The sequence below is a fragment of the Neolamprologus multifasciatus genome, chromosome 15, assembly GCF_963576455.1.
Source record: "Neolamprologus multifasciatus chromosome 15, fNeoMul1.2, whole genome shotgun sequence".
Classification (NCBI taxonomy): Eukaryota; Metazoa; Chordata; class Actinopteri; order Cichliformes; family Cichlidae; genus Neolamprologus; species Neolamprologus multifasciatus.
This window is the reverse complement of record NC_140453.1, coordinates 12221872-12234107: the sequence shown is the minus strand read 5'-3', so window position 1 is coordinate 12234107 and position 12236 is coordinate 12221872. Positions and strand designations below refer to the sequence as shown.

Below are 12236 nucleotides of genomic sequence, written 5' to 3'. Positions count from 1 at the left end.
GTGAGCTAAAATCAGCTCAGGCTTCACTCACTCATCTCGGAAACTGTCAGGTAGCCTACCGCGGCTTTAGATGTTAGGTCAAAGATGCAGTGCGCGGCCAAGTGTCGCCAATGGGTTTTTAACCGCAACCCCGTTTAAAAATGGTGAACTTGAAGGTTCCATGCCAACAGTTTTGCTTAATTGTACAATAAGATAGACGCCAAGTTGCATTTGGCACTCACTTGAGTGTTACACACCCGCTGCTCACACCTTGGCGTCGTCACTGCAAACCAAACCGACCGGGCTTCATTCCTCAAGTCACATCTCACAGCAATTGCATGGCGAGGCGCAGTTGGTCAGCTTGTCAAAAAAGAAATAACACAGTAAAATTCCAGCTTTAGTTCCAGATATAGCAGCGTTACGCATGTAGGGCCCATTGTTGTGCTCACGGCCCGGAGCAGTCGACATCAGAACAGGGGGATGCCGCTGAGCCACGGCGGCCACCTGACAGCAACGTACAAACTTTGATATCTGTGGACAGAAAAGCGAAACAGGTGAGGATCCTTCCTTTAATCTTCACGAGATTATTTCATCTCGTTGCTCATGAACGGCGAAGGAAGATGAAGCTTAAGTTATGGCCCATCAGACAAATGAAAAGTGATTTTAAATTTGTTTTTGTTTTGGGTTTTTAGTAGTAAACGAGATTTATCGTAGTAGAAATAGACACTAGCGTGACATAGACGCAGCCTAAAACCATGTCCATACATTTGTGGAAAAACGTACACCTTTCTTCCACAATTGTTTAATCATTATTTTTTACTATTATCATTGTTATTTTACATTTTTATTGTACTTTATGATACATTGTGCCCAAATCAAAATATTTCCTAGATTAAAAAATCTCTGAATATTGAAACAATGAGTTAAGTGTTGAATACGTCTACCAACAAAACAACAAAAATCCTACATGATGATAAGGACCACATGTATTTATTTATAATACACATTTAATCCACTAGATTGCATCTTAATTGGAAAATTGTATAAAGGCTGTTGTGATCAATGATACAGATTATCAGTTATTCTCAACTAGAAGCAGTGACGAAATCAGACATGGCAATCGGGACGGGAAGGGTGTAGTAGCAGTGCCAGAAATGCCTTTAAATGATGTCACCACCGTCCTTTTTTCACACTATAAAGATCTTTTACTTAGACTGCTTCTCAGACTCTGATATATAATTCTGTCTGTGAGTTTTTAAAGTCAAAATGAATTTAGCTACAGAAAGATCCTAAGTTGAAGGAACTAGTTTGGTAGGAAGGAACACCTCTTACTATTCTTTAGAGAACCTGTTAGGCCAGTGATTGGTGCTGGGTGGATTATATGTAAAGGAAGAAGGAAAATATTTTTAACCTGGTATGAAACAGGTTAAAAGACAAGGTGTGAAGGTGTTTAATTATGAACAAAAAAAGGGTGGGTGGGTGTCTTGAGTTGCTTAGTGTTGCATCGTTGAGATTGGCCCCATTTAAATTGGTCAGCTTTACCATTGTATGTTATATCAACAGCAATCAGAGAGAGAGAAAAACATCTTGACCTCTAACCTTCACTTGTTCCCTAGACCAACCATGAGGGACAGACTTACTCACCTCCAGGAGCTGTCCAGCGGCCCCATGGAGCCAATGGAGTATGCGGAGTCCGTTGTCTCTGACTCCTTCAGTAACGTTGACCTGGAGGATGAGTTGCCTCATGAAGCAGTGGTGTTTAGCGACAACAGCCCTGCTCTGGGCGAAATCTTTACCCAGGCACAAGGCATCCACAAAGACATCCAGCTCATCCGCCTGGAGGTTAAGAGGCTTCGTGAGCAGAACTCCCGCATGTTCCAAGCCACCACCACCATGAGCACCATTAAAAAGGACTCTAACACTATTGGAGCTGATATCAAGGCGCGGGCTGAGGATGTGCTAGCACGTCTACATAAAATGGACGACATGACGCAGAAACTAGAAGAAACGCACGGCACAAATTCTGCTGTGACGCGTATCGCCAGAACCCAGTACGCCTGCCTCAGTAATGGCTTTCGCGATGCGATGTTTGACTACAACGAGGCCGAGATGAGCCACCGGGAAAGCTGTAAAGCTCAGATCCAGAGGCAAATGGAGATAATGGGGCGCGAGGTGACGGGAGAGGAGGTGGAGGAGATGATTGAGAAAGGTCAGTGGAACATCTTCAACGACAACATCGTGACTGAAGGCAGAACGGCACGCTCGGCTCTTTCCCAGGTTGAGAAACGTCACCAGGAGCTGCTGGACCTAGAGAGCCGCATCAAGGGCATCCATGAGATATTCCTGGACATCGCCGTGCTGGTAGAGGAGCAGGGCCCCATGCTGGACTCCATCCAGAACAACGTTCAGAAAACCGATGCTGTCATGCAGGATGTCCTCTTTAAACTTGGCAAGGCAAAACGCCATGACAGCAAGAACCCGTTTAGAAAGATGTTTTGCAGCTGTTTTCCGTGCGTCGACTAATCGGTACAACAGGATGACCCGGCAAAGAAGATGTCAGCTAGCTCTTAGGATATTCAAAATGTTTGACGTGTCACGAAAATGTTATTGTCACAATAATTTATCATCACGGTCTTTGTAGTTGCTGCCTAATATTTTCTCAGAGAGTAAAATGAAGGTTTGAGGGAAAGGGTTCAAACTGCTTGGTTTAAATGCAAAAATGCTTGGGTTAAACTTCATAAAACTCTATTTATGTAATTCCTTGATTTTTAATGTCTGTAGTAAGGGTTTGAGACATAACCTGTGTCGAATAACAATGACCTAGGCACGATGCATACTTGAAAACAAACGGTACGTGAAGGTATTTTTCAGCTTGCTCAGGTTACACATTTACTAATAAGTAGCTTTTAGATATTTTCATACAATTTCTGAAAGTTCCATTAAAATAACCTTGAAGAAATGTTTGGTTTGTCACTACACATCTTAGCACCAATAGCATGGATGTTGTGGTTGAAGTAAAACAGAGTGTACCGGTAACGAAGCAGTTTAACAGGGATATAACTTCTGCAGGGATTGTACTTGTGATGCACCATGCACACTACCTTATTTTGACTTCTGTATATTAAAATGTTTTTGTCTGTCTTATGTGATTTCTCTTACAAGTAAATATAAAATATATTAAATATAATAGGTGTCTGGGTTTATTTTTTTTAAACATACAATTCACATTAACACTAACATTTTAAAAGGCCTGCTATGTTCTTACTCAAACACACTGGAGAGAATCTGGACTTCCAGCTCAATGACAGCTGCTCTTTGTCATGATGCGTATAACGCCATTAACCAGTTGTTTAACCTGCACACAGGTGCTGTCACAAAACAAATAAAGCTGCTTATTATGCGTTTTTCAAGATGTCTAGTCAAATCCCTTTGTTTTCTTGTTTGTTTCCTTAAATTTTCATTAATTCTTGTTTTTGGGCATGTCATTTACCAGGAATGCTGTGCTTGATTTGTGAGTTGAAACAATACTCTAGGAAGTATTATGTGTCGCAGTGGGAAGGCTTAAGTGAGTCACCTGTTAAGGGGCCGGCAATCACACACAATGCTGAAAAGAAAGTAGATGGCCAAATTCCTTCAGTAGATTAAACACATACTTGCTACAAAAATGTCAAATGAGACAAGCTGAAAGGATTTACTGGCCTTTTCTGTAGCGTGGCGGCTGTTTAAAGAAGGTAAGATCATTTGATTTGTGAGTCTAATGATTTGGGTTTTTTCATAGGAAAAGTGTTGCCATCTGGAGGCAATTGGATAATTGATGGGACTTGCTGGCTATTTAGTTTAGGCTCCACTCTACAGGCAACTTGAGGGGAAGATATGATTTCTGAAGACTTGTTTAAGTGTTTTATTTTTAATTGAGACAACTTTTGAAGTGAATGTTATAAATTCGAACAGTAATGTTAGAGATCCTGCAACTGGCGTTGGGGCTGCACAGGGATCTCTCTCTTCCAGAAGATGATTGAAATAAAAGAAATATAAAATGTTTTGACCACTATGAGTCGGGTTTTCTCTGTTCTTTGTTTTCTCTGGGACAAAAGAATCGGGGTTTAATAGCGGAATGAGGAAATTGACTTTCTGAGCTTATGACAGGAACTTGATGAAAAGATACCTGCCATCCAAAAGCACTGCAACTTGTGGAGTTGACAGACCCAACATAGAGAAAGTACTTGGATAAATGCACAAACCACCATCCTATTGCAAAACCTCAATTTAAATGGAAAAGTCTGCTTTAGGAAGAGAAGGTCCTTGTTCCTGGTTTAAATTGAGAAATTCCTGTTGGTCACTTAGCTGTGACTGCTGATGGGAAAAGGCTACTGGAGATAAAACTGACCTTACGTGCATCAGTTGCATCATCAGTTTTTAAAACAATCTTTCTAGATGGCTCTTAAAGTTCCCCCCTTACTAAGTTATGGCAACAAAGCACAATAATTTACAGCCAAGTGATCAGATTACTCTGTTTCATGTGTGTCATCACTTTGAAGAATGTTTATGATAATCATTTTGAATTATGGATTTTATTTATTATACTTTTTACTTCTTTTTTTAATACACTGGTCTCTCAGGCAGAATGCGGGACAGGTTGGAGAGGCTGCAGACCATTAGAGAGGAGCAGGAGGAGTATGAGCCCGAATTCTATGGGTTTGAGTATGATGTAGACAAGGGAACTTTGTCTCATCAAGCGGTAATATTTGAGAGCTCTTCAGCTATTGAGGTCATCCTAAAGGAGGCTGAGTCAATACGCAAGGACATCTCCCTGCTCCACTTGGAGGTGGCACGCCTGCGCGCCCACAATGAACGATTTGGCACGTCTGTGCGCCGCCTGACCCTTATTAAAAAGGATTGTGACTCCATTGCCAGAGGGATCCAACAGCGGGGGGAGGCTCTGTACGCCCGTCTACAGGTCCTGGGTAAACAGAGCAAAGAGCTTGAGGAGAAAGAGGGCGCCAACAGTGCTGTTAGTCGCATTGCCCGTGCTCAGTACGAGTCCCTGACCTGTGCCTTCCACAGTGCTATGACTGACTACAGTAAGGCGGAAGAGGTTCAGAGGAATACCTGCAGGGTGAGGATCCAGAGGCAGGCCTCAATACTGGGGAAAGAAATCACTGATGAGCAGCTGGATGCGCTGGTGGACAAAGGTGGTGAGGGCTGGGCGGAGCTGTCCCAAGGCCTTCAGAATCAGAGTGTACGCTCTTGCCGCACTGCGTTGTGCGAGATCAAAGGCAGACACAAGGACCTGGTGGAGCTGGAGGCCAGGATGAAGGAGATCCACGAACTGTTCCTCCAAATGGCCATACTAGTGGAGGAGCAGGGATCCATGCTCAATAACATTGAGGCTCATGTGTGCAACACTGTGGAATATATTGAAAAAGTCCACGTTCATATGAAGAAGGCCATACAGTACAAGAGGAAAAACCCTTTCCTCCAGTGTTGCCCCTGTCTACCGTGCTGGAAAAACGACCAAACTTTTTAGGACTGTGTTTGACGTAAATGATTGAAATTCTGATTAAACATTTAACTATTTATGTAAAAGATATGGAACTAAACAAAAAGGAAAAAGTAATGTGCAATATTTTGATGAAAGACGATGGCACTAAGTGCACTGAAAACAGTTCTTCCCTGGGTAGAAACACAATGTATTTCTGTGACAGGGAGTAATTTGTAATCTGTAATCTGATAAATTTTGAGCTAATGTTATGATCACAGAATTTACCCGTGTATGTATTTGAGAGAAGTTTTAACAAATTGATGTTTTAAGTTGAGACTGTTATCGTGTTTAGTGATGCACAAAATAAACTAGAAATTAAAACTGGCTTTTTGTTCTTAGATCAGAAGCAGGATCATTCGAGTGATGAGTCGAAGTATCGGTGGAATAAACGTTTTTGGTGCTGGATTATTAGTTTGCACATAAGCAGTTGTGTGCTGGACACTGGAAGCGTCATAGCTGGGTGGAAACCATGCTACATTTAGTTGTAGTTTTTTAAAAAATCGGCTAGTTTTTCCAGATTCTTTGAGTCTAAGTAAGTGTAAAAACATTTGACACCCAAATGATCCAGACATAATCACAACTATTTCCTGAATGTAGAACAAGAGCTGTACTGTGTAGCTTTTAACTAAATGTCATGTCAGACTGAAATAAAACTAAGTTATATCAGTAAGAGGTGCAGTGAGTATGATGTAGACAAGGGGACTTTGTGTGTACATTTCTCTTATATTACGTTGGCCCAAGATTATTTCAATGTGATTCAATATGAACAACATGAAAGATTGTTCCATCCTGCATGTATCAATTATTCAGACTGCTGGTGATGTATGGGGTATGTTTTCTTAAGTTGCTTTGGGCTTTGGGCCCCTTAGTACCAATATAGCATCGTTCAAATGCCACAGCCTACCTGGATATTGTTGCTGACCATGTCCATCCCTTTAAGAAAACAGTGTGCTCATCTTTTGATGCTTCGAGCATGATAATGTGCCAATCCACAAAGCTCTAATTATGTCAGACTGGTTTCTTGAACATGACAGCGAGTTCGCTGTATTCAAATGGCTCAATCCAATAGGGCACTTTCGGGGTGTGGTGGAACAGGAGATAGTCATGACGCATGTGCAGCTGAGAAATCTGCAGCAACTATGTGATGCTGTCATGTCAATAGTCACCAGGATTTCTGAGAAATGTTTCCATCAACTAATTCCATGAAGAATTGAAGAAGTTATGAAGAAAAAAAGAGGGGTTCATGTTAATACTAGCAAGGTGTACCTAAATGGTGAGTGCATATTTGACATATTCAAGCTTCCATCTATCATTTTCTTCAGCTTATCCGGTCTGGTCAGCATCCTAAGCTTTAAATGTAATATTTAGATTTACCTATTAATACTACTAAATTAAATTGAAATACTAATACACTTAGTATTTCAATTTAAATTTCATCTTTGAATGTAAGATTGAGCATTAGCTGTTATTTGGAAAAGAAATTGCTGGAAATCTGCTAAAAATGTGAAAAACGAACCCTGAATCTTTGTATAATATTTGGAACTTTTTGGAATTAAATCCTGTAGTTATTTCAAGAATAGCTCAGTGCACAAGACAAGGCAACAACAGCCATGTGAATAGATGCAGTCAGTTTCTACTCCACAAACTGTTTAACAAGCTAGATGCCAAACTGAAGTTTCCTATCTCGGCCAGTTGGAGTCAGACTGTGTGCACGTCTAACCGTTTTTTGCTTTTTAAAACTATGCATAATATCTTATGTATGATCAAAATTCAAAGTAGAATTTCCGTACCAGTTAGCAGTATTTCGATTTTATTTTCAAAACAGTTTAATCTCAAAATAACATTTCGAGTTCAGTCTCGAAATTTCATCTTTATGGTCAAAATGAACAATAATATTTATTTTTTTCTTAATGTGGCCCTATACTATAGTTTTTTTTGTGTTTTCTTTTTTTTTTTCGTTTTTCAAATATAGAATGAAATATCCCTGATGGCGCCTGTCCCGTTAATGTCCCATTCACTCAGATCCACATACACCTAGCAAGACTAGCTGTCATTCAGTCTCCGAAGTTTCTACGGACTTTATCTGGCAACTTATTCTCCGTGACTTCGTAATTTAGAGATTCGTTGTGCGGTATCGGTGTTTCGCTTTGCTTCGAGGTTTCGTTTGGCTGCAATGTGCAGCTAAACACGCTACTGTGTATTTACAATATAGAAGTTGTACGCCTGCTATAACTTCTGCTACGGGTTAGCATACGCTAATGTTATTAAGCGGGTTCTAATTTGAGAGAGCGGTTCACAGGAATTCGAATGGAATGGAAGCAATTAACCCAAGTATGCGAGCTGGTATATATATATATATATATATATGTGTGTATACTTTAGTTTTGTTTTTGTAAATACAAGCCACCTTAAGGATAGTGGTAGTTTTATTTCAAGCTTTTGAGGTCGAGCTTGTCGTTAGCATGACAGTGAATGACTTAGCTGCTAGCTACTAGCAGCGGTAGTGTCAAATGTTTAATCCAGTATGTTTGTTTGCTATTGTTTATGTCGCCGGTTTACGCTGCTATGCATTGTTACCTTTGTGCCAATTTGATGACTAGGTCTAGAATAAATAATTATTAACGGTAATGGGATGTGTTGAGTTTTACAAGTGTGGGGATGCGTTGGGGTACGGTGTATATACCAGGATGGCCGAGTGGTTAAGGCGTTGGACTTAAGATCCAATGGACATATGTCCGCGTGGGTTCGAACCCCACTCCTGGTAAATTTATTTTGTTGATGTATTGGGAGGTTTGCGTCACATAACATAAACGAAGAAACAGTTCTGATACATTACAAGCAAGACCTAGTCAAAACAGAGAGCATTGATGATAAAGAGCTTATAGTTGCAGATGTGGTAGCTGCGTATGCATCGTCTCGTATTATTTCCACCGAATGCAACAATTTCAGCTCCGTTTAAAATTGCACTTTTTAACAGTTCTCAGATTTTATAATTAGTTATTTAAAAAAATACACATTTTTTTCAGCCAATTTCTTTTGATAATAACAGTTTTCCTCTAAGTTAACAGATTTGCCGCAGTCTATTGGTAATAAAACTGTGCTGAAAATCGCGGGCGCTAAAATAGTGTTGTATTACAAAGCCAGCCGCCAGCTTGCGGTTAACCCAAGTATCCAAACATTACTTGGAGAATTAGGAAGGTTGATTTGAATTCTGATTATCCGTCTGATTATTACTTGTTTAAGGCGTAACCCGACGTGCACCACTCTAGAAATGCAGCTACACCCCCATTGACGGAACTCTTGTGACTTGGCTTGTTCGGTGAGGTCGTTTCCTCTTGTGAATTTCGCCGCAGTTTTTGAATTCATCAGTGAAAGAATAACAAGAAATATCTCAATATAAGGTATAATAATCATAGCGTCAATATAAAAACTCACAAAATTAGGCAAATTAATGCAAGGGGAAACTGAAACTGAGTGAGTGAATGTAAAAAGTAGTGGAAAAACTGAGGGACAACTGAGGCAGCAGAAATTACAAGAAATATAACTAAATATAATGTAGGTGCAGTTAACGCACAGTCAAAACAGGTAATTTCTTTATAACTCAGGATTGAGTTATAAACTTAAGATAAGTTTAGTAGTAGTAATATAAGATATTAGACATAAAAAATTGAAACATCACAAATAACTTTTTGGCACACCAGCAACGACGTCTGTAAATTACTTAGGATATACTAAGATTCTCCACAGAAGTTTAAAATCAGGTCTTAGCAAAGCACATTGCATTAGTAAAGCTTTCAGGAGTAGTTCCGTGATTAGGACAGAAGAGGGCACTTTAACGCCTTCTTGTAGTTTCTGGGCTGGAGTCCAGCACTGGCCCAGAGGAGGCCTGCACACTCTCACCCCTGTAATTTCACAGCCAGGGCGATGCCTTAGATCCATCGATACCCAGTCATCTGCATATGCCACCGGAAAGGCTTGACAGAAAATAGCTGCAAGCAGTACTCAACAGTTTGGTGCACTGTAGTGATGCAGCCTTATAAATACTTCTCAACTTCACAAACATGGTGAGTGTGTAACTATGAATCATGTTTAGCAAATTGGGGTAAATTGAGGAAGAATTACTGTGTGTAAAAATCGCTAATGGGGCCTTACATACTAAAGATTTCCTGGTCTTAGACCATATTTTGTCCCCTTCCTCCCTCTTTTTTTTCACTGACAAACGCATATGCTGTCACTTGATATGTTTTTGTGGCATTAATAGAGCACTGATTTGTGAAATTGAGCCTCTTCTTTAGGCTGCGTGAGGAAGCATCCACAAAAGAGGCCCGACAACTGAGACGCAAGGGGGAGAAGGATGAGGGCATACAATAGGAGATCAACATCTCAACATCCCCCAAAGCCTCAGAGACTTTTTTTAATGGGGTCTAATCTATTATTCAGTCCCCTCAGGCACAGGAAAAGTTGTTGTTTTCAGGCCGACATAACTCACTATCACAACATGAAACCTGAGACATCAGGGGTGGAGGGGTGTGTATGGTAACGATTGTTGCTGTTGTAGGTATTATCTTTCTTATTATTTTTTCCATTTAAGCCGTGGCCATAAATAAGGGTTTGATTCTTATTTTACTTGTCATTATTTATGTTTTAAACTTGATTTCCTGTTTGTCTTCCTGTCTTGTTTTGTTTGTAGTTGTGCATCAAAGCTGCTATATGAATAAAGTTGGTTATTGAGGAGAAACCTGTTTTGTGTGTTGATTGAAAAAAGCAACATATGTTTTGTTAGAGCTTTGCTGGTTGTAATTTTGAATTAAACTAGAAAAAACCCACACACAAACACACATTTTGGGGATTTTACACTGTACCTGGGTGCCCAGTAATTCTCAGGATTTGTTTATGGGCTGAAATACTCAATAAAGTGATAACCAGCTAGGCGTGGAATGCAGTTACTCTTTCCAGGAAGTGCATCTTTGGGGTACCTGTCCATTTCTATGCATCTTATACATTCTGTCCCTCTTCCTTTTACATGACTGTACTTACTAACTATTTCGCTGAGTCATCATTTCCTTTTTGATAAAGCTTATAGTTAGGGCTGGGTCAGGTGACCCTGAAGCATATCTTAGTTATTCTGTGTTATCCTGTGATCCATTCAACATTTCTTCTCATTCCCCAGGTGTTTATATACCACTGCTGCAGGCTATTAATTCTTGTCCTGTCTCTTGCATAGTCTCTGTGCGTCACATCTCCTTTTTCTCTTCTCTTTACCCTCACCTCTTAACCAGTATCAGCAGATGACTGAGCCTGGTTCTGCTGGAGGTCTCTTTTCTTGCAAGGGAGTTTTTCCTCCCCACATTTGCCTAATGCTTGCTCACAGGGGGTTATCGGAGGGTTTCTCTTTAATACCGCAGGGGTCTTTACCTTACAGTGTAAGGTACAGTGTCTGATTTGTTGGTATATAAATAAAAATGAATCACTTTGCTTGATCTGCCAGTAAAATATTTAGTGTTAATAGATGAAACTACCCAAAATATATATGGGTCAAATGAAATGCCCTTCTTAATGCATCAATAGCAATATTATAATATGATATACAATCAAGCATTGGTACGGACCAGTTTGTAGAGACAACAAATCTGTAGGTGTCTAAATACAACCATTAATGCAGAGAGTTCAATTAATTAAATGGGTCACATTGCCCACATGCTGCAATAAAATAAATCTCTCTGATCCAGCGTCAGGCTTTAGTCAGTTTGCGTTCCCTTTAGGTGGAAAGGCGTGGAAACTGTCTAAAGCATCGTCCGTTGTTTCTCCGGGCTTAGTGTTTCTATTAAAGTTTGTGTTTCCCCGTGAGAGTCATAGGTTTTGTTAGAATTACATCACGTGACGGCCACCGCGCCATGTTTCCATCTCAGACTCAGGAAAACTTTTACAGCCAGAGGGACACGCTACAGAGCGAAATCAAGTCACCCAGAGGGGGCAATGTAATTCCGATATATGTCTTCAAAATATGACCTCGGTTGTTGCAATGTGAGTCGGTAATTAGGATTGAGTCGATTATCAGGTGAATATATCATTTTCCATTTATAAAAAGATTATTTCGTTTATTTCCGAAGCCGCAGTAACAATATAACACTGCAAGGAACTGCTTTAGTTCTTTGACTATTTTATTTTGAAAGACAGCGCTACCGTTTCCGTTGCATTTAGCTTGCTGTTTGCGTCAGTGTATGTAACAGGGAGAAAGAGTGGAGAAAAGCAACAGGAACAAAAGTTGTGGACCTGAGTGAACAGCTCTGCGGTGCTCACCCGTGAAATGTTGTAACCAGCTCTCCGTTTGCAACAGACAGCTAGCCGTGTGCTTTGGTAGACGACGGTGGCTTCACCTTGCATTGCGTTGCCAAAAGGCGTCTCTTGAAGCTTTTTTGGCACATCGCGGAGACTGGATGCGCTCGGGGACGGTGGTTCTCTTTGGTTAACGTCAGCTAAGTTTTAACGCTAGTTAGTGGGGAAAGACGCCTCGTTTCTCGTAGAAAATGCCTTAGATGAATTAAATCCACGCAGTTTTAATACATTTTACCCTGTTTGTCCATCCGTACTCGACACGTTTTGGACTTGCTCTGAGGGAACACGTCTCCTGACCCTTGGTGACAGCAGAGGTGAGTGATTGGATCCATGAAAACGCCCATGACCTGTAGTGCTCATCACTAAATAAACCGAGTAC

General features: G+C 40.5%; 4 protein-coding genes and 1 non-coding gene across 6 annotated transcripts in view; 4 read left to right on the top strand and 1 right to left on the bottom strand.

Moving 5' to 3' along the window:
* Positions 1-340, bottom strand: part of mthfd1l (methylenetetrahydrofolate dehydrogenase (NADP+ dependent) 1 like) — a 49071-nt gene extending 48731 nt beyond the window's left edge. The window contains exon 1 of the mRNA XM_085131875.1: positions 222-340. The gene's annotated coding sequence lies outside the window, so the exon portion shown is untranslated. The remainder of the gene's footprint in view (positions 1-221) is intronic.
* A 76-nt stretch (positions 341-416) lies between these two features.
* stx11b.1 (syntaxin 11b, tandem duplicate 1) lies at positions 417-3056 on the top strand. The gene is made up of 2 exons (XM_085131887.1): positions 417-533; positions 1596-3056. The coding sequence occupies exon 2, from the start codon at positions 1603-1605 to the stop codon at positions 2500-2502; it is 900 nt and encodes a 299-aa protein (XP_084988013.1). The 5' UTR covers positions 417-533; positions 1596-1602; the 3' UTR covers positions 2503-3056.
* Positions 3057-3269: 213 nt separating this feature from the next.
* Positions 3270-5984, top strand: LOC146501679 (syntaxin-11-like). Of its 2 annotated transcripts, none has more exons than XM_085131886.1 (2): positions 3270-3710; positions 4603-5984. In XM_085131886.1, exon 2 carries the CDS (start codon positions 4604-4606, stop codon positions 5504-5506), a length of 903 nt encoding a protein of 300 aa, XP_084988012.1. In that variant the 5' UTR covers positions 3270-3710; position 4603; the 3' UTR covers positions 5507-5984. The 2 variants fall into 2 exon arrangements, with proteins under 2 accessions (XP_084988012.1, XP_084988010.1); XM_085131884.1 differs by having other exon boundaries at positions 4599-5977.
* Positions 5985-8202: 2218 nt separating this feature from the next.
* On the top strand, positions 8203-8285 carry trnal-uaa (transfer RNA leucine (anticodon UAA)). The gene has a single exon. It is a non-coding gene; the product is annotated as a tRNA-Leu (tRNA).
* Positions 8286-11731: 3446 nt separating this feature from the next.
* Positions 11732-12236, top strand: part of utrn (utrophin) — a 201181-nt gene continuing 200676 nt past the window's right edge. Inside the window, exon 1 of the mRNA XM_085133820.1 lies at positions 11732-12171. The gene's annotated coding sequence lies outside the window, so the exon portion shown is untranslated. The remainder of the gene's footprint in view (positions 12172-12236) is intronic.

Bases quoted from the DNA above. Each gene is read 5' to 3' on its own strand.
- stx11b.1 (XM_085131887.1), top strand. From the start codon at position 1,603: ATGAGGGACAGACTTACTCACCTCCAGGAGCTGTCCAGCGGCCCCATG.
- LOC146501679 (XM_085131886.1), top strand. From the start codon at position 4,604: ATGCGGGACAGGTTGGAGAGGCTGCAGACCATTAGAGAGGAGCAGGAG.